General features: G+C 44.9%; 2 protein-coding genes across 5 annotated transcripts in view; one reads left to right on the plus strand and one right to left on the minus strand.

Annotated features, from left to right (window-relative positions):
• Positions 1-10,502, plus strand: part of SAMHD1 (SAM and HD domain containing deoxynucleoside triphosphate triphosphohydrolase 1) — a 44,709-nt gene extending 34,207 nt beyond the window's left edge. The window contains exons 14-16 of the mRNA XM_033094672.1: positions 4,419-4,523; positions 5,082-5,219; positions 8,350-10,502. Coding sequence (XP_032950563.1) covers positions 4,419-4,523; positions 5,082-5,219; positions 8,350-8,487 — 381 coding nt within the window. The 3' untranslated portion in view covers positions 8,488-10,502. The remainder of the gene's footprint in view (positions 1-4,418; positions 4,524-5,081; positions 5,220-8,349) is intronic.
• Positions 106-20,012, minus strand: TLDC2 (TBC/LysM-associated domain containing 2). 4 transcript variants are annotated; one of them, XM_033094674.1, is made up of 6 exons: positions 19,892-20,012; positions 18,492-18,596; positions 17,265-17,417; positions 16,971-17,066; positions 12,887-12,960; positions 11,363-11,930 (listed from the first exon to the last, which is right to left on the minus strand). In XM_033094674.1, exons 1-6 carry the CDS (start codon positions 19,922-19,924, stop codon positions 11,795-11,797), a joined length of 597 nt encoding a protein of 198 aa, XP_032950565.1. In that variant the 5' UTR covers positions 19,925-20,012; the 3' UTR covers positions 11,363-11,794. The 4 variants fall into 4 exon arrangements, with proteins under 4 accessions (XP_032950566.1, XP_032950565.1, XP_032950564.1 ...); XM_033094673.1 differs by having other exon boundaries at positions 18,450-18,596; XM_033094675.1 differs by lacking the exons at positions 11,363-11,930; positions 12,887-12,960 and adding an exon at positions 106-768 and having other exon boundaries at positions 18,450-18,596.
• Between the last annotated feature and the right edge of the window lie 294 nt (positions 20,013-20,306).

The raw sequence follows: 20,306 nt of genomic DNA on the forward strand, positions 1-20,306 counted from the left end.
GTTGAGAGCCCACTGGCCCATATGGGAATCAAACCTGCAGCCTTCGGCGTTAGGAGCACGGAGCTCCAACCGCCTGAGCCACTGGACTGCTCCGACTCTTGTTTTTTAAGGAGAGCACAGTTCCCAGTGGCCCATGAGGGGATCAAACTGGCAACCTTGATGTTAACAGCACCACACTCTAACCAACTGAGCTAACCGGTCACCCATCTTCTGTTTCTTATAGGAAATTCTTTTCAGAGTTCTACTCCTTTGAAATCTGGGGACTGTGTTCCTTATGTATTTTTTTCATAAGCCTATCATTTGTTATTTTCTTATTGACACATTTTTGAATGAAGAGCGATCTCTCAATAACTATCTTTGCCAAGGGGTAAATGAGAGGGCCCATCTCTATTCACTTGGCTGCATGTTATGGTGCCTCAGAGCTGCAGATCAGGTTGCAGTTTCCTGTTTCACTAGATGAGGTTCCACCAGAATAAAAGGATCTCACATCCTGACTTCCTGAGACTCTGAAAGATTTCACTTTCCAGAATGTTTTCCCTGGCTCTCAGGTGTCTGCCCTTGCCCTCACCTCAGTGTGTTACTGGGGCCACTATATCACCCTCAGCACAGTGCACTACTCCTAGTTAATTCCAGACCTCCCATCTGGCTTTTCTCTCAAAGTGTAGTCTCCCAAAGGAGTAGGGTCACAGGTACCTGAGGAGGCCACACATAGGAGAAGATGACACACACTTGGCCAGTAGACATGAAAAGAAGTTTAACCTCTTTAACCTAAAGGCAAATTACAATAAATAAGTAAATAAATGAATGAAAAATAGAGGCAAATTGATGCAGTAATGAAAGATTTCATTGACTACCGGACTTGTAAGATCAACAACAAAAAATTGTATAAGATTTTGTGATGACAAAGGTATGTGAAAATGAGAGTGTAAATTGATACCAGAGACTAAACTAGGGTCAATTTTAACTGACCCAACAATTTCGTTCTAGGGATCTGTCCTAAGGAGATCATCAATTTTACAAAACAGTGCAAATATATTTATTGTGGCTTTATTATAGTGTGAAATTAGAAAAAAAATGTATATGTCTCTCAAAGGAAATACAGTGGAAAAATGCAGATATTAAAAGTTGTTTTTTAACATGGAAGGATATTTGTAGTAAGTGAAAAAAGCAGTAGATACAGAATGATTTTATTTTTGTTTCTTTAAATATATACATATATGTATACAGTGAGCACATTGAAAAATTTCTGGATATATTAATAATAAAATATTAATATTGTTTCTACCTGGGTGGTGGAATTGCAGATAATTTTTTTTATAGTGAGTATGATACAAGAGTTATAATCAGAAAAGAAAAAAAAACTTTCTATTTTAAGATGAGTAAAGCCCTTCTATATTCTTAGAAAGCAAGTAAAATTGTTAATTAAATGTCTTATCATGTATTAGCATTTCAGTTTTAGTTTGGCAGTATAAGATACATATTTATGTGGTTCATTTTACCATATCTGGTTCTATTTAGGACTGTGTGTAGTAACTTTTATGATTATTTCATGAGCTATAAAACTTAATTTTATTACTTAGAATTAAAGATTCATAGTTGTTGGTCTGTAACTATTTTTTGGTCTTGAGTCCTTGGGTAAGAATGAGATCTTCAACTACTATAACATTGCCCTTCTGGAAAAGTAACTGTTTTATCAAATCTGCTTTACGGTGGAATTTCCAGTTGTACATTATAGAGACAATAGGGATTGCCCTTTATTCCCATTCTAAATACAAGGAAATAAGTAGTGAAGAGCTAGTGGCGCTTTTGAAAATTTGATTAGTGTACATGCCTTACTATGATGTGTGAAACTGTGAGAGCTGCATCGAGTCCCTCCCCACATGAAATAGCACCCAGAAAGAAGCCTATGGTAGAACTGGGATCAAGGGGGAAACTGAGCATGCTCCCTCCCGGGTGAAGGGCTGAGCATGCTCACTTTTGCACCACAGCTGAATCTCAGCTGTCCACCGTTCTCTTACAGGCTACTGATGGTATAGCCGCCAAACCTCATGTATTGGTTTTCTTCAGTCACCGCACACAGGATAAGTTCCTCTTATCATCTCTTCTTTTCTGGACTGTGATTGCCACATTATTTGTTTTCTCCTTATTTCATTTCCAGTCTCTCCGCGTTTCCCAAATCTATCCATGGTGCCCTTTGGAATTTTCACTCCTTAATTAACAAACTCCCCTGTAGCCTCAGCCTTTTGATCCTCTCTGCCTTTGTTGCAGTCTTGCTGTCCCCTGAGAACCTGCTTCCCCTGCAGCTGGTTCAGGAAAACACATTCTTCAGGGTCAGAAGATCTTCCTGTTCATCAGTCATCTTGGTCTCTAGGACCATTTCAAGACCCTATACAACATCTCTGTTCCTCCGAGACTGACAGCCTCAAACCGTCTACTGCCCTCTTGCTGAAGATGTCGGCATGGTTTAAAGTCTTCCTGTCTACTCCGATTCCTGCCATTCTCCTTATGACTTCACAGTCCACAAGGCTGGCCAACTCTGATCTCTTCCTCCCCATCCTCAGTGACCTCATCCTCTCTTCCTCAGCTAACACTCTCGGCAGATTATACTCTGAACTTTATCAACATTCGAAAAAACATTCCCTCTAAAAATCATTAATTTCAGCATCCCGTCTCTGTCTACAAACCCTATTCTTATTTGCTTGTTCCTAGCTCATCAGGACCTCCAGTATATTGTTTCCTCAATTTCTTCCAGCTTGTCAATGACTTTTATCTTTATTTCTCAATCTAACTGAGATGCTGTGAATGAATGAATTCAGTCCTTTGCTGCAGTTACCCTCAACTCCCTTGCCTCTCTTTGCATCTACCTAGCATAAGGCTGAATAACAGTTCCTGGTCACCAACCTTAGCTGGGCCCTCTGAACTTTCTGGCACGCTTAGTACAATTCTCCAGTCTCCATGACTATCTCAAACCATTTTCACTGCTCTCAGACATCCAACACTGCTCCCCACCCAGAGTAACTAACCCCACTGTGGCTCATCTTTCAGAGATAAAATATAGGTAGGAACTCTCTCAACCTACACCACCAAATAAGCAAGCTCGTTTCCATCTGCCGCTGTGTTCAGCCTTCCCTCTGATAACAGTGGGGAAACGTCTCTCTTATGGAAGGCTAAGGGTAATCCTATTTGTGTTCTAGACCAAGGCTGTCCAACAGAACTTTCCGATGACAGAAATGGTCTCTATCTGTACTGGCCATCTTGGTGGCCACGAACCACACATGGCTATTGAGTGCTTGAAATGTAGCTACTGCAACTGAAGAACTAAATGTTTTATTGTATTTAATGTTAATTATTTGAAATTAAAAAGCCATAGGTAGCTGGTGGCTGCCACATTGGGCCGCGTGGCCATAGAACCATTTGTCTCAGCACTTCTGTAGAAGCTTACGGTATCTATTCTCTCCTCCCTCTTTCTGACTTTCCCATCAGCAGTTAAATAGACTTTCATTTTAAGAAAGTCACAAGCACCACACTTCTCTTCACCCTCTCTTCTTTAGTTGTCTCTCCTTACCTTTCCAAGAAACCATATTCCTCTCTCTTGTGTCTTCATAACAGCCAAACTTCTAAGAGTTGTCTTGTCTCTTTCATTTCTTATTTACCTCTGTACCTTTTTTCTGTTACCATCACTGTACTAAAATTACTCTCACCAAGATCATCAATGACTTCAGTGTTACTAAATCCAGCATCCAGTTTCAGTCCTCTTTGCCTCAGAGCTGTTTCTTCTGCGTGGAATTTTTTTTCTTTCTTACCCAGGCCTGATTGATGCCTGCTCACTTAGTAGAATCATTTTCCCAGGAAAACATTTCCAGTCATTCCCCAGGAGCGCCACACTACTAGGTTTCCCGGTTACAAACTTTCATAGCACCATTTACTTTTCCTTGGTAGCTCTGATAATAAATGTGGTGAGATAATTATTTTTTTTTCAGAATTTTTATAAAAATGTATTTGAGCTCAAACTGATGACATATGCTGGGAAGCAAGACCTCAGATGCTTCCAATAATTATTTTTATAATTATTTGTTCAACCTCAGTCCAGGCCACATGGTCTGTGGGGCTGAGATTGTATCAGGTTTCCTTGTTGTGTCTCTAATGCTTTCCACAGCGCCTATCACAGAGTAGGCATTTGCTTTATACCCTCCTTATGTTGACAGCACAAATACCCTGCCCCTACCCCACCACAGATTTGAAAACCAAATCCCTATGGGTCATGTACCATTTTTATTCTACTATGAGCCCCCTTACCAGTTTTCTTCTTTACCTCCCGAGAGCTCTGCTCCATTTCTTGGGATGACCCTACAGCCCTGAATTCAATGCTCATTGTTGTTAAATATGTAAGTGATCATTTATATATTGCTTTTATTAAGGTTGTCAACATGGATTATGGAATGGAAGACAAGAACCCTATTGATAATGTTTACTTCTATTGTAAGAGTAATTTCAACCAACCAATCACGATTGCTAAAGAACAGGTAACAACTTACGTAAAAAAATATATATGTGTATACTGTAGTGGCATTTGGCAAATCTGAATAGTAAATTTACATTTTACATGCAGGCTAGGTCCTAAAGTCAATTAGTACAGTTAAAAAAAATAAACATATTTTAAAAATTAAAGTGCACCTGATTTTACGGAAAGTAGACCATCTTAAGAGCCAGTTTTTTTCTGTTTGCTGAACATAGATAAAAGCATTGTTTTTGGTTTCGAGGTGAAATATTTGTTGGGGAGGGAGTGTTGTATGGTGAAAGTCATGTAATTTAAATGTGCTTATTCACCTATCTTTTGTATGAGAGTCTGTAGTCTACATAATACACATAATATAAACTTTTGGTCTTTTATTAATTGACATAAAATTGTGGGACATTTTGCAATATGACAACTACCATGAATTCTTTTCTTTGGATTGTAACTGGGATAAAATAACAAAACAATGTGATGCTTTTAATATACTAAGAAGATAGCTTAGGAACAATTGATCTCTCTTTAAATGGGAATGCAAGGAGACAGTGAAATATTCTTCTTTATAAAGGTTTCACAGTTTTTGCCAGAGAAATTTAAAGAGCAGCAAATTCGAGTATACTGTAAGAAGACAGATGAAGAGAGTTTGTATGCAGCACAGCAATATTTCGTTAATTGGTGCGCTAAAAGAGCTTTCAACAAGCCACAGGTGGGTGTCTTATTATTCACATACTATGCACAATTTTTTTATGTTTAAGTAAAGACCAAAAGAGATCCTTACTTCCCTCTGAGAAGTTCTCATTTAAATTATAGTCATTTGGTTATGGTTTTGGGGGGAAAAAAGGTTTTCCACTTGAAGCTTTTTTAAAATGTCTGAATCCTTGTCAGCTGGTGATTTCTTCCTATACCAGTTGTGAATGGGTACTCTGTTTATCATTACTGTCCTAGTAATAAAAGCTTAAAATGGTGAGCATGTGAATAGTACTTTATAATATTCTCACCAATTGTTTCATCCAGTCCTTTCAAGTGACTGTGGGAGTGAGTCATAGCGCCTTTATCTTTCAGAGAGGGTTACCAACACTGAGTTAGTTAACTCGCTGAAGTTCACGTACAACTGATAATAAGTTTTCTAACTTATTATTATAAACTCAGCATTCCCAAACCTGTAAACTATTTTAGTTCTCTGGAATAAGAAAATGGAGAGGAAGAGGAGGCAAGCGAATGTTGTTAAAGTGATTCCTTGTCGATCTACACATAGTAGGTGCCTGGCACAGAGAAAGTGACCAACTGATCTTTGTTGACTGACTGAATGAACATAGTGGGCAGGCAGGTGGGAAACAGCATTCTACTTTCTAGTCTAGGGCTCCCTCTCACTTCCCCTGTGTGTCAGATGCTGAAGGAAACAGAAACGAAAGGGCAGACGGGAAAAAGTAGCTCAGGGCGTCAGTCCTTTATCAAGTACCAGACAGAATGATTCAGGTGCAGAGTGATTCTGTCAGGATTCGGAGTGGGGGGAGTGGACAGGAAAGCCTTCTGCAGGAGACAGGATTCCACTCGATCCAGAAGGCCGATTGTGTTTGGATGAGTAGCCGAGAGAAAGGTGGACATACTTGGCAATGGGGGCAACACAGATGCATGAAGCTGGGACAAGGTGAGCGTGTCTGGGGGAGCACGAGGAGACCTGCTGACAGGAGTAGAACATTCTTACTGTTGAGTGGTGCGAGGTTAAATGGGAAGAGTAGACTAGACTACGGAGAACCTCGGATAATCAGCAAAGAAAGATTTTTTTCCTATGTTCAGTGAGAAGGAATCATCGAGAGTATTCAAGACTCACCTTGCTGCTGTAATTATTATTGACTTCTGTGTTTGTCAACTGGAGTGAGACCCTCGGGAATGAGGAAGGATGTCTGATTTAAGTACTGTAACACCTAAGGAAACTAAATCACTGATTAAAGAAGAACACTATCGGCTGGCAGATGGATTGGAACTCAGAGAGGCTGGAAGCAGAGGCAAGAGGCTATTAAAGTTCATCCATGTGTACCTTAAATCTGGATAATTCACTCATTGAATGAGTACGTCTGCCAGGCGCTGTGTTAGGTATCAGGGATGGAATAGTACCTAAGACACATGTAATTCAAACGGGTCTCACTCTAGTTGGGGATAACAGACGCACAAATGAGTTACAGTGGCATGGTAAGTGCTTTGGGGTGGGAGCACAGAGTCTTGCAGGAGCAAAAAAGGATGAGGATTTAAGCCAGACTTGATTGGTGGGGAAAGACTTATTTAAAGAAGGATTTAGAAGCTGAGACCTGAAGGATGGATGAGGAGTCAGCTGGGGTGAGTGGGTAAGAGTGTGGCCGGAAGATGAGTGAGAACATGGTGTGTGTAGGGCAGGGTCTGGGGCACTATGCGTAGTCCTATTAGCCAACAGCCGTGGGAACCATTGAAATGTTTTAAGCAGGTGACATACTCCGGTTTGCATTTATAAAATTCACTAGAGTTGAAATGAGAATAGGTAGAAATAAAGAAGTTTGGAAGAAATAGAGATGGAGTTGAAGAGCAATAATGTTGACTTGAGATAGACGGTTCTTCTAAATATGAGCACCGTGGTCATTGAATGCCTGCTTTTAATAGCTCAATCAAGTCAGATCCAGTGTGGTTCAATGCAAGACATTAAACATGGGGGATGGGATACAAAATTTTGGGCAGAGCTAAATGAGCAAACAGAACAGTGAGACAACAGTCAGAAACTGCCCCCACTTCTAGGGTAGGAGATGGGGGTCCAGGTTCTGGGGTCACCTGCAAAAGCTAGAACCACAGAAGAGTCATGGCCACTGTTGTCTGTGCCAGAGGGACTGGGGAAGAAATACCCAGGCTTCTCTGCTTTTCTCTTTTCCAGTCTTCCACCTTGCCTCCCATTGGCCAAACCTAATTGGAAGCCAGTAGGTTGGGAGCTGGGAAATGTAGTTTACGAGCAGCTCCTGTTATACCGAGCAGAGCAGAGGAAGGGTGAAAGGTGGGTCTGAGAGCACAGTATGCCACCACAACCATCATATTCCCAGTGTAATAAAAACTCGCAGACGTACTATGCCCTCGTGTATCCTGAGAGTATCTAGCCACAAATTCAAGAACGGTTTAAGCAGTCAAGTCTTAAAGGGCCTTGCTTCCTACACTCTTTGCTTTCTTTTCTTTTCTTTTTTGAGAGACAACAGCCTTTATTTGAGATCTAAAAGAATAGCTATTTGGGAAACCCCGATTCAGGCAGAAATCCAAATGGTGTTCCTCACACTCTTTGCTCTCGAGTCATAGTGTCACTTCACTTTGAGGCCAACCCTCATTTGGGGTGGAGTCTATGCTGATGGGCCAATTATAGCTTTGGAGAGAAAAGTTCAAGTTCTGCAGGTACATACTGTCCTTCCCCCGACCCCCTTTTTCTTGCCATCTTGTAGACCACGGTCCTGTATTGCAGAGGGGACCAGGCAAGGGAGGCTCAGAGGTCCAAGGAAGTCCTTCTTTCTCCCAGACAAACAGGACAGAGTGTGTGTTCTGTGGAATTGTATGAAGGCAGAGGTCGCAGAACTGGGCAGCATGCTGCCCTGACCGTCTTTGAAAAGAATAGGTCTGGTGGCTTTTGCTCTGAAGGCTCTTACCTACTTAGGGCTGTGGTGTTTCTGATTTGAACCAAGCACAGAGCGTATGTATATATAATTTGATGTTTCCCAAGAATAAGTATTTCTAGAAGCAAGCAATAAGTAACACAAGATTATGTGTACCTGAGACTTTGACTGGAATTATGAAAACTGGCTTTTCTCTGTTCCTAATTTTTTGCTTCTTGACAGGATGGCGATGTCATAGCCCCACTTATAACAACACCCCAGAGAGATGTCCGGAATTGCCAGAAATCAGCCCGGAGTCCAGCTATCCCCCAGGAGACATCCAAAGCCCGACAACAGCTTTTTAGAGATGGTTTGATGTGAATGTCTGCAATCATTTGTTTACAAATGTCCCTCTCCCCCAACACAATTAATTAATTGAGAGAATTTAATCACAGACATCTACTAATTTAGTGACAACTAGTGCTTTTTATTTTATATTTCGAATGTGCACAAATGCTGAAGCTAAGCAGTTTTTATTCAAAGGAACATAAAGGCATTAGGCAAATCTTGCTATCCATGCTGTGAGAAGTATTACCTTGCCTATTTTTAATATTAACAAAGCCTTTCTCTTTTAGTACTCTATTTTCTTAGAAAAACAGTTATTTTATGTATCTGAACTTTTATGACACGTGATTGTTTTTTTAGAAAGAAAATTGGAAATAAGACGAGGGTGCACATTGGAATTTGAAATTGGGATTGTCATGAACAGCCGTGGTTAAAAACAAAATATAAAATCCTAGCCTCCTGAGGAGGTGCCCATCACTCCGAATTTGAAGACTACTCTCCTTAAATGATGTAAATGTTAGTGAAAGATCTTGTCCCCTCAGACTTTGGGAGTAAACAGTAGGAGATGAGAACCAGGAGTGGGCTCCAACTCTTTGGTGAGAGATCGGATTCATTTATTCAGAAGATCTGAGGACTCTAGCCTCCTCTGAAGGGGGGCATAAAACTACCTTTTAGGAGACTCCTACCCCCAGTGGCAGAGGGATCCCCCAAACCAGGCTTTCTCTAGGTTACTTGTGGCTCCAGCCCCGGACGGGTGCTTTCCTGAATGCTCACTGCCCAAGTCCCAAGGGTTTTACCACTGCTTAGCCCAGAGAAGGAGTCTCCCCTCCGACCTGCTCCCTGTGTCTCCCTCAGGAACTGAGCAGAGGCCAGCCCAGGAGCCATCGTCAGGGCCACTCAGAGCTGGGACGTGGTGCTGGCTCGGTGCGTTTTACGGTTTCAGAGCAAAGGTGGCCTGCCCGTGCCCACGCGTGATACCCTGGGAATTCCAGGTTCCCCTTTGTAAAGGGACGTTCTGCACCTCCAGCAGAGGAGTAGGCACCAGTGTGGTTGAGCAGTGCTCCTGTACCGAGGGGCCCCCTCCCCCACATCCCTAGTCTTGCAGAAATCACCAAGAGCAGAGTCTGGAGGTAGAGCCGAACCAGTGGTGGCCAGGGGGTCCTGAAGATGCAAGGCAGTGCAGAATGGGCACGTGGAGCCCCTAACCTCTTATGGGCGGGCACTCCCTGTCTCAGTTGGGAGTGGGGAGAAAGTGGGGCTCTGGGCAAGAGTGAGTGGAGGAAGGGGAGAACCCAGCCCCCAGACAGCAGATTATCCAGACATTTAGGATCGCTGCCACCTTGCACTGTGTCACCAGGTTTTTGTTTTGTTGACACAAATGAAAAGTATTTGGAGTGTCTGCCATTCTGTATTGTCACCACCCTCCTTCTCCATCCCTCAGTAGATAATCAAGAGCTGACCCTAATTCACGGGAAAATAGTTAAAACCCTTCTCTCACACTATGATGCCATGTAGACGGGCTGTGTTCACCTGCGGGTCCAGACAAGCTCAGGTAAAGGCATCCGTGGTACTGGCTCATATCTGTTTTGGCCAAGGTGCCTCTAAAACATTCAGTGGGAGAACTATAGGCCTCAGACTTCGTGTACCAGACATAAGGTCAAGAATGTAATGTTTTTCTGCTAAGATTGTTTTATTTCTGCAACTCCTCCCTGTAAATCACTGTGGTTTACTTTGGAATCTTGTAGTCCCAAAATTGTATCATTGTGCTATCTGAGAATCAACTTGAATCTATTTTGTTTGCATATAACGCAGCCGCACTTTATGCTCTTTCCAACTGTTTTCATTATGAGCACCATATGCAATTTAAAAGTTAGATTTATCTTAAGAAACAGCTTCACTGTTTGTCTTAAGATGGAGACTTTAACAGCTTAGCCTCTCGAATTACTGAATGTTACATATCACCTTGAGAATGTAAGTAGAACTGCAAGTTTAAATGACTAGTTACTTTATTTGGGTGAGGGAAACAGCTGCAATAAAGCTTCCTGAATGTATCTCCATCTTGAAACCAAAGGTGTCTTCCTTAATGACTCTCACCCCTGTGTGCCCAGGAAATGGGTCTAAGAACTATCTACTAGATAGTTCTTAGTACCTCAACTCTGTTGGGTCTATGAGAGAAGGGATGGTATTGGACAGGGTCTGTGTTATTTGGTTTTCCTCATTCAATATTGGCGAATAATAGCATAATAAAGAATCTTCCTTCTGGCAGAAGGTAGGCACTAGCATGGGATGGGGTATGGATTTTTCTTAGTTTTCTGAGCTCTTGTTGTACCAGAACATATATCCTCCCTCTCCTTTAACCTTCCTGAAGTTCCCATCTACAGAGTTTCAGCTTCTTTATTAAATATGCATATTGTTCATTAGCTGCGTTCATGTCTTCCTCATGAAATTAGAGATTGCAAGCACCCGGCACATTGGTGGCAGAAAGCCCTGAGTTTCTGGAAAAAGAATGATACTATTAGAGTCTTTATTAGTGTCACTGGTTCAGCCCAGATATCTGTGGTTTGACAATATTCTTTAAGTTAAAATAATTTCCAAAACACAGAGTAGAATCCCATTTTTGTAAGACATACATACCGTGTTTCCCTGAAAATAAGACCTTGCCGGACAATCAGCTCTAATACATCTTTTGGAGCAAAAATTAATATAAGACCTGGTCTTATATTATTGTAAATATATTTACTATATAAGACCTGATCTTATAGTAAAATAAGACCCGGTATTATATTATATTATATTATATTATATTATATTATATTATATTATATTATACCTGGTCTTATTTTACTATAATTAATTTACTATATTAATGTTTGCTCCAAAAGACGCATTAGAGCTGATTGTCTGGCTGGGTCTTATTTTCGGGGACACACGGTGCATATTCCCATGGAAAATCATCTGGAAGGATATACATGAAAATGTTAGTGTTTTTTTGGGGGGTGTTGAATTTTAGGCAATTTAAATTTTTTAATGTCTTATGTATTTTTCCTACAATAAACATGTATTAGTTGTATAATTCCTAAAAAGGTAGTTTTCATGAGGGACTTTGCACTGCTCCGATGAGATATAAATATCTTTCGCTCCCTTAGTCACCTCTCCAGGAGAGCAGTTCCTGTCCCCATGCCTATCCTGGGTTCCCAGGCCACCGCAGCCACAGTCAGTGCTAGGACACTTCGCCACCTGTGTTTCGGACAGAATGGTCAGCCCTGTGCAAGGGAGGCCCAGATGGCATCCATGAGCAGGTCGGAGCCCCTGTTGCCTCAGGAAGCTGCCCACCACGGGGGCATCAGCTCAGAGCCCAGGCCTCCAGCTCCATGATGCAGAACTGCTCCTGCCGGGCCAGCACCTCGTTGTTGAAGGTCGCACAGGGGTGGCTTCCCCCGCGATACAAGTCTCCATCCAACCACAGCCCAAACTGTCCACTAAAAAGAAGAGGAAAGGCTTGGCATGGCTCACTGCTGGGTGCTGAGACCTTTCAAATCCACACCATCGGCCCCTGGCCACACCATGACCGCAGCCCAGTTTTGCCTGCATTTCATCTTCCCTTAAACTGATTTATCCTGAATTGTTGGGAACTCCACACGTTGTCCCACACAGGATTTAGACTATTGATTTTTTACAGTTCAGCGATTTTAATAACTATATACAGTGGTGCAACCCTCACCACAATCCAGTTTTAGAACATTTGAACGTTTTTAAGATGGGAACGGTTAACCAAAGGAGTGGATCTCACAGGCGTGGACTCTGAGCCCAACAGGCTTCCCAGAGCTTCCATTCTAATTCCCTCCTCTGACAGCAAACCCAGGCTGAAGCTGGGAAGTGAGTTACTGCAAGTCTGTCATGGCTGGTGTGTTCTGGACCAGGCTGCCTCTCAGTGGAGGCTTTTCAGGCAGCTGGGAGAGCAGAGATCTTGCCTGGTACTAACCAGTGTTGTCATCTTTGCCCTCAGGATAAGATTGGTTCTGCCTGAATATGCAGGTCACAGCCCTGGTGAGACTAACCTTCCTCCCCACTGAGTTACGTTCCCTAGGATTCCAGGGCTGGTAAATGTGAGGCTAGTCCCTCGCTTGACTAGCCTCACCCAACCATGTGGAACGCTGTTCCCAAAGATACATACATTCAGACTAAACTGTCACCACCTGTAAACACTTTGGGGGAGAGTCCTTGCCATCCTTCCCCCTCAATGTTGACTTACAACGGGGCTGAGGGGGCTGGCTGGGGGACTGGGCAGCACCCTGGCGCTGTTGAAGGAAGACCTCTGAATGTTGACCACCAGCCTCCCCATTTTATCTGAGGCAACCTAGCCCAGCCTTTCTGGCCAGGAGAAGGAACCAGAACACAGACGACCCCGAGACTCAGGGAGGACTAAGCCACGCACCTGCCACTGCCCATCATCAGTGAATCCAAGTCTCCTTTCACAAAGAAAGAGTTGTTTCCTGTCCACTTAAAAACCTGAGGTGACAGGAAAAGGTTCCGGTTACTGGGCGAGTCCCGCCCTTGCAGTTTGACTCTGCACCACTGGGTGGCAGTGTTGTGGAGGGAACTGAACATGCAGGCCCGGACTAAGCCACAGGATGTACTGTGGGCTCCTGGCTCTTGAGATTTCTTTCCAGTCTCTCTGGCGTTCACCTCCTTTTCCCCTCCGCTCTGAATTCCCACAGCCCCAAAGCCCCTCTGTTCTAGGAATAGACCAAAATACTTTGAGGTTTCCTTCTTCCAAAACTGGAAAGAGAAGGGGAAAATCCAGGAGTTGGGTCCTGATTCTGCCCTTAACCAACTGTCTCCTCAGTCTCACACTGCCCATCCCCCGGTGCTGCCTCACTCAGTTTCTCAGCAAGTCTTTCAGGCCCCACCCCAAAGAGACCCCCTGACTGCCACCATTTTTGTCCCCTCCATCTCCACTCACTCTTGCCCACCCCACCCAAGCCACCTTCACTCCTCGCTGGATCACAGCTTCTACTGTCCCCTGCCCACAGCCCACCTCCACACTGCAATCTGAGTGGTCTATTCAGAATCGAATCAGATACTATCCTTCCTCTGCCTAAAGCCCTGAAAATAAAATCCAACTCCTTACTGTAGCCGAAGGCCCAGCCTGCTCTGACCCCTGATTTTCCTCTCTGACCTCTTCTCCCCCTTACTGACTGCACTTCAGCTACACTGGCCTTTCTGTCCCTGGGACAGCCAAAGCTATTCCTACTTTAACCTTCACATTGCTGATCCCTCTGCCCAGAATGCTCTTCCTGCTGATCCTCAAATGACCCACTTTTCATCTTTTAGCTCAAATGTCATCCCAAAGAAATTTCCTGGACCACGCTGTCTAAAGTAGCCCTTCCTCCCAGGTCCTGTTTTCTTTTCCTCACTGCAATGATCCTGTTCATGTGTCATGTACCACTGCCTGCACTCTAACACGCAAGCCCCGTGAGGGCTGTCTAGATTCCCGGCTGTGTTCCCAAGACACAGTATAGACGTTTGTTGAATGAAGAAATTATTCAAAAGTCAATTTATGTAACAGCTGTATATGATGTCAGAGGGGCAATAATTGGGGGAGGGCTTATCACTTTGTGAGGGGTGAAATGTCTATTACATTGTTTTGTACACCTGAAACTAATAATAATAACATTTTTTAAAAGGAAGACAAAAAATAGGATGCTAAAGAGCTTCCCAAAACTATACAAAACCTACTTGAAAGAAATTATAACACGTGACTGAAGGCCAAAAAGAAAGCTCTTACTAAATGAAGAGACGTAACTATTTCTGTATGGGGAGGCATTTTATGCCAAAATTACGAGGATCATGATTTTTATCTTCTTTGTACTTCACTCTCAAGTTTTTCCACATTGAGCACATTACTTTCCTATTTCCAATTATTTTGTAATTTTTAAATGAGAGCTTTAAAAATCTTAACAATGGCGTTTTTTAAAAAGTCAATTTAGCTAATAAAAAGATTTTTAAAGGGCCACAGAAGCCTAGCAGTATATTACTGCCAATAATTAGTTGCAAAAAAATGTGAACAACCAAAGGGTTTTTAGGGGGGGAAAAGGACTGATAAAAGATAAGCCGTGGGCTCAGAGAAGATGAGATAATATTAACAAGTGACCACGAGAAAACAGAACTGTTCAAGTCCTGCTCTACTTTCATCAAGGAAGATGACCTTGAAGGAGTAAGATAAACATTGCTACAGAGGAAATCAAGACCATGTTCACGGTGCTGCTTGGAATAGTGATGAAGGAACTGCTGGGAATTTATAAAGAACACGAAAGGTGCCAGAAGACCAAAGACGGGAAAAATTAACCAATTTTTGAAAAGGTGAGATTCCTTAACAGTAAGCTAAAAAGACAGACAGCAAGCCCCTGGGGGAAAAAAAATCATTGATTTCATTGAACATTTTTTTTCCCCAGCGTTTAGCACCAGGCGCTGTTTTAGGTACTGAGGAGAATGATAACATAACAGACACAAATTCCTGCCTCATGGGACTCTTAGAAAAGGCAGATAAATAAGTAAAATGGTGTGTTAGGTGGTGACAATTGCTAAGGAGAAAAAGAGAAGGGCAATAAGGGTTCCCAGGGGATGGAGTATTATACATTTACATCAGATAGGCAGAGAGGGCCTCACCAAGATGATGACATTACAGAAGAGAACCGAAGGAAGTGAGAACTGAGCCATGTGGAGATCCAGTGGCGGGTACTCTAGACAGAACATCATGTGCAAAGGCCCTGAGGTAGGAGCCTGCATGTTTAAGGACCAGCTCGGAGGTCAGTGTGACTAGAGCAGAGCGAGGGAAAGGAAGAGTAGCAAAAAACAACAGAGAGAGGCCAGAGACATAGGGACTTGTAGGTTAGTTACCTATTTAAGGAACCACTCCAGCTACTGTGATGACTGAAGGTGGAAGCATTAGGAGGCTAGAGCAAGAACGCAGGCAAGTAACAATAGTGGCTTGAACTAGGGTGATCACAAAGGACATGGTGAAAAGTGGTAGGTTCTGGATATAGATAGAAAGAGAAGGCAGGGCTGTCAGGATTTGTTGATAGCTCAGATGTAGGGTATGAAAGATGTTAAGAACGACTCCAAAATTTTGGGTCTCAGCAGCAGGAAAGATGGGGGCGCCCATTAACTTAATTGGGGAAGATGGCAGGAGGAGCAATTTTGTGGGGGCAAAGTCAGGAGCTCAGCTTTGGACACGTGAGGCTTGAAATGCCAGGTTTGAGATCCAAGTGGAGAGAGACACTGGGTAGTGGTTGGATATATGTGAGTTTGGAGTCCAGGGGAAGGCGCCATCCACGCATGGATGGCATGGAAAGCTCTGAGAATGGACGAGACCTTGAAGGCAAAGAGGGTGGTCTGAAAAGAGACGAGAACCCAAAACTGAGTTCTAGGACCCTCTGACATTAAAAGGTTGGGAAGATAAGGAGTAACCAGCAAAGGATTCTGCCAAGGAGTTGTCAGTGCAGTAAGAGGAAAATTCTAGAACTTTAGAATTCTAGTATGTGCACCTTGAAAGGCCAGTGGAGATGACTTGTATCCAGCATGGGGTTACTATGAACAACTGACCCTTCCCTTTTTCCTGATAAGATTACCAGGCTGGCTGATAGAGGCCATGCAATAAATACGGTGTGTTTTGCATTTAGTTAGACAGTCCATAGCTCTTTGTGACCTCGTCATGCATCCAGGCACTTGTGTTGCTAGATGTATCTTTAGGGGTCTAGGTCTGTGCATTAAAGAGGACATGTCAAATCGCAAACCAAAGCACTCAGAACTAGTTCTCTATTCATTGTGTATTTCCATTCCCTTCAATTTCCTTTCCCTTCTCCTCTCTCTGTTAAACAAGCTTGGCAAAATCCTAGGCATGAATGAACCATCCCCTCCACTCTGTCCCTGCCTGAACCTGAGAAGCTGAACATTGCTGGAGGAAAGCACACGCCAAATAACTGGCTTGCCTTTAAATTCATAGTCTCAAACCTCCAATCAACACTGCCTGGCTGTCTTCTGCTTTTCTAGTTTTCTCTCATAGGCTTCCCTTTCCACTCCTGTGATAACTATTTGATACCTTCTCTCCCCTCAACCTTCATACTCTCTCCTCCATCCTCACTCACAGCCAATGACCTTACCCCATACTTCATAAGAAAATGGAAACCATTGGATTTATCTGTCTTGGATATACCCCAACACCTGCAGATCTACCTGCACATGGCCCAGTTGTATCTTTCTAGCCTGTATCTGGTGAGCAACAAACCCTCTCAGAACCAGTCATTGGTGGCCAGGGACCTACTGAGCATTTTTTGGAATGAAGACAGGCAGGCCACGGGGGATGCTCTGCCTGCCACTGTCCTCCTGCATTCCCTCTGTGGAAAGGCGAAAGGACACCAGGCACCCCAGCACAGGGGATGGAGCTGGAGGCTACTGAGACCCTGGGATCTTTGTCCCGCCATAGACCCCACTCACTCCCGGAAGGTTGGGAACATCACCTTCAACTGTGGAGAGAAGGAGAAGAGGAATGTCTCGCCAGTACCATAGAAGCCTTTGCTGAGTCGAAGAGCCGAGGAGGAGAAGGCCCCAAACATCTGGAAAGCAGAAGAGCTTCCAGTTCACAGCTGGAAAGGAGTTGGAGGTCCTCTAGCAACCCTGCTTTCCAGGCTTGGTAATATAGACTTATCCTAGAGGGGCACCTTGGGAGCCTGAGGCAGAGCTTGAGGATGGAGAGACCCCTGTGGGCATCCTTTCCCTTACACTCCCTAGGCTGGGGCCCCAGCCCAGCTCACCTGCCCATCCTGGTCCCTCAGCACCAGTAACACCGGCCCGCTGTGGCCCTCCATCCGCCGGTACAGGCTGCGCAGACTGAAGCCATCCCTTGAGGTGCAGAAGGCGAGGCTCCAGGAATGTCCAGTGACTCTCGGGGGAAGGTGGAGGCTGAGCTGGGAACAGGACCGGAGGTGAGTGAAGAAGGCTCATCCCCCAGCCTCCTTGCACCATATCCTTGGGATCCCAGGAAGACGGAGGTTAAACAGCCACCACTCACACAGGCCTGGTGCTTTACAGGGTATAGAGTAATTTCCTATTTCCAGGGGACTTGCACACCTATTAGCAGTAGCCCTCAGAGAGGGGGATTATTAGTCCCATTTTATAGATGAAGAAACTGAGGCTCAGGGAGGTGAAGCAACTTGTCTAAAGCCCCCATGGGGATCAAGCGTCAGAGTTGGGATTTGAACCCAGGTCAGGTCTCTCTCAGGACTCTCTCCCCTTGGTCACTCTGGCCCCTAATGGCCAAAGAACAGATGAGATGCTGAATCCTTCTTTCTAATCCCGCCCGCTACTCCCACCCCAGCTTTGGCTTCACTTCCCAGTGTCTGGTTCTACTAAAGAATAAGCTTATTTCGGTCGGCCTGGTGGCTCAGGCGGTTAGAGCTCCATGCTCCTAACTCCGAAGGCTGCCGGTTGGATTCCCACATGGGCCACTGGGCTCTCAAGCACAAGGTTGCCAGTTCAACTCCTCGAGTCCCGCAAGGGATGGTGGGCTGTGCCCCCTGCAACTAGCAATGGCAACCGGACCTGGAGCTGAGCTGCGCCCTGCATAACTAAGACTGAAAGGACAACAACTTGACTTGGAATAAAGTCCTGAAAGTACACACTGTTCCCCAGTAAAGTCCTGTCCCTCTTCCCCAATAAAATAAAATAAAATTAAAATTAAAAAAAAGAAAAGAATAAGCTTATTTCATTTTATCCTTAACCTCCTGGCCCAGTGAAGAGGATGGCGGCAGTAATACCAGATCATTTTATAGAAAAGGAAAAGAAATCCCAGAGGAGAAATGATTTGTCCAAGGTGACACAGTGAGCAGGGGACAGAGCAGTAGTGACCTCAGGTGTCCTTGAACCTGGCTGGGGTAGGACAGGCAGGCGGGACCCTCAGGCTCAGGGTTGAAATCCTTGCTCCCTGGGCCGTGCCCAACCTGCCTAATCTCCGAGGCTCCCATAACCTGGCTGGCTTCTACCAGCTGGGGCTCCACGGGGTCTTCAGGAACTGGGGCTGCCTCCTCCTTTTCCTCTTCCTCTTCCTCACCCTCCTTCCCAGATAGATCATCCTCCGCCTGGCTGGGCTGTGACACAACACAAAGGCCTGCTGAGTCAGGGGACAGGAGACACCAGCTTCTACAACTCCCAGGTCTGAGCGTCTTGGCTGGCCCCTGCCCAGATCCCTGCAAATGCCAGCCCAGTCAGAGGAGGCTGGGAAGCGTCCACCGCAGATAAGGCTCGGCCCTGCCTCCAGCCGGCTCCCTCCCTGCCTGTGCCAGCCAAAGGTTGGAGATACACACACCCATCAGCTGTGGCTGTGGGCCCTGTGGTCTGTCCGCCTGTCTGTTCTGGATCCAGAGTGGGTGCCAGGGATCCAGGTCTCAGCTCGGGGGAAGGAGAGAAGGGCAGGTGACAGCCCAGCCCATGGGCGCTGCAATGTGTGCATTTGTACACGAAATAATGATGATGATAATAGCGACGAGAGTGGTTGACATTGATCAGCACACAATTGACCAGGCCTGTGTGAAGTGCTTGCTGTGCGTGGTCTCTCTGAATTTCCCCAAGAATCCTAAGAATGTGCTTCCTTATTATCTCTATTTTAAAAAAGGGAGAAAATGAGGCCTGGAGGCTTCCCTGTCAGTCAGTGAAACGATCCTGCAGTTGTAGGTGAAGCATGTGCGGGTTCGTGTAAAATGTTTGCTCATCTGTGTGCCTGCGTGTGTGGGCGGAAAACAGAGTCGCGTAGGCCAATCAGTGTGAGAAGGCGCTGAGGGTAACTTCATGTGTTTACCTGTCGACGTGTTTGTGAGTGTGAGTTTGGATTGTGCAAATATGTGTGTTCAGTAGGCGTGTATGTTGGTATATTCATGTATTCATTCTTTCATTCATTCATTCATTGAATTGAGCTTCCACTTTGTACCTGTGTGTGTGTGTGTGTGTGTGTGTGTGTGTGCGTGTGTGTGCGCACGCACGTGTGCCTACACACAATGCCTTCAGGGCTTTTCATAGGAATGAAAGACCTCCTGAAGGATGAGAGATGAACAGGACACTGCTTTCCTATTCCCCAGGTTTCGGCCTAAAGAGGGGGTCCTAGCTGTGTGGGGTTTCTGGACAGAGCTCCGTCTGGCAGCCGTTCCAGGGAAGAAGGGAAGGAGATGGCATTCTGTGCTCCTCGAGGGTCTCAGGACCATAGGGCTGGGAGGTAAGGCCCTGTGTTCCTGAATCCTTGTTCTGAACCCCAGGCCAGCTGGGGAGGGACTTGAAAGAAGAACAAATCACCTGCCTGCATCCACCCCCAGTCTAGGCCCCACCCTGCCAGAGAGCTCATCTCCCCCGCACCTTTCCTGACATAACCCCCAGCCCCAGCGGAACTCCTTACCAGCCGAGTGTAACGCCAGCGAAGACCTTTCATTCTTCTGTCCCAGCCGAGCAGCGGGCAGTGAGAGAGGCCTCAGTCCTGGCAGAGGAGAAAGCACCACTGGGTGAGGTTTACAGATGAGAGGAAAGGGCTGTGACACGCCTGGCTGACTCCGCACCCACCCATTTGCCCTTTGCTCCTCTCACTCCCAGCCCAAGGTGTCACTGACTGGGTAGGTCCGTGAGGTCGGCTGCACTCGGCATTCAAGACCTCACTTTCAGTTAGTAATAAATACAACTTAACCTTATGCAGTAAATTCTGGTTTGATTCCCTCCCACCTCCTTGCCCTTCTAGCAGACTGACCTTGGGAGTATGGCCCTTTGGGCAGATGCTTAAGCCCTAGGCTGGGGGTCTAGGGCTTCTGATTCCTTGTATG

Source organism: Rhinolophus ferrumequinum, chromosome 23 (assembly GCF_004115265.2).
Source record: "Rhinolophus ferrumequinum isolate MPI-CBG mRhiFer1 chromosome 23, mRhiFer1_v1.p, whole genome shotgun sequence".
Taxonomy (NCBI): domain Eukaryota; kingdom Metazoa; phylum Chordata; class Mammalia; order Chiroptera; family Rhinolophidae; genus Rhinolophus; species Rhinolophus ferrumequinum.

What these genes read in the sequence shown, in the direction of transcription:
- TLDC2 (XM_033094673.1), bottom strand. Translation starts at nt 19,924, where the DNA reads ATGAAAGGTCTTCGCTGGCGTTACACTCGGCTG. An exon ending in TGAGGGACCAGGATGGGCAG is followed by an intron (nt 17,067 to 17,264) that starts GTGAGCTGGGCT and finishes TCTGCTTTCCAG; the next exon opens with ATGTTTGGGGCCTTCTCCTC. An exon ending in CCTTCTCTCCACAGTTGAAG is followed by an intron (nt 12,961 to 16,970) that starts GTGATGTTCCCA and finishes CTGTCACCTCAG; the next exon opens with GTTTTTAAGTGGACAGGAAA.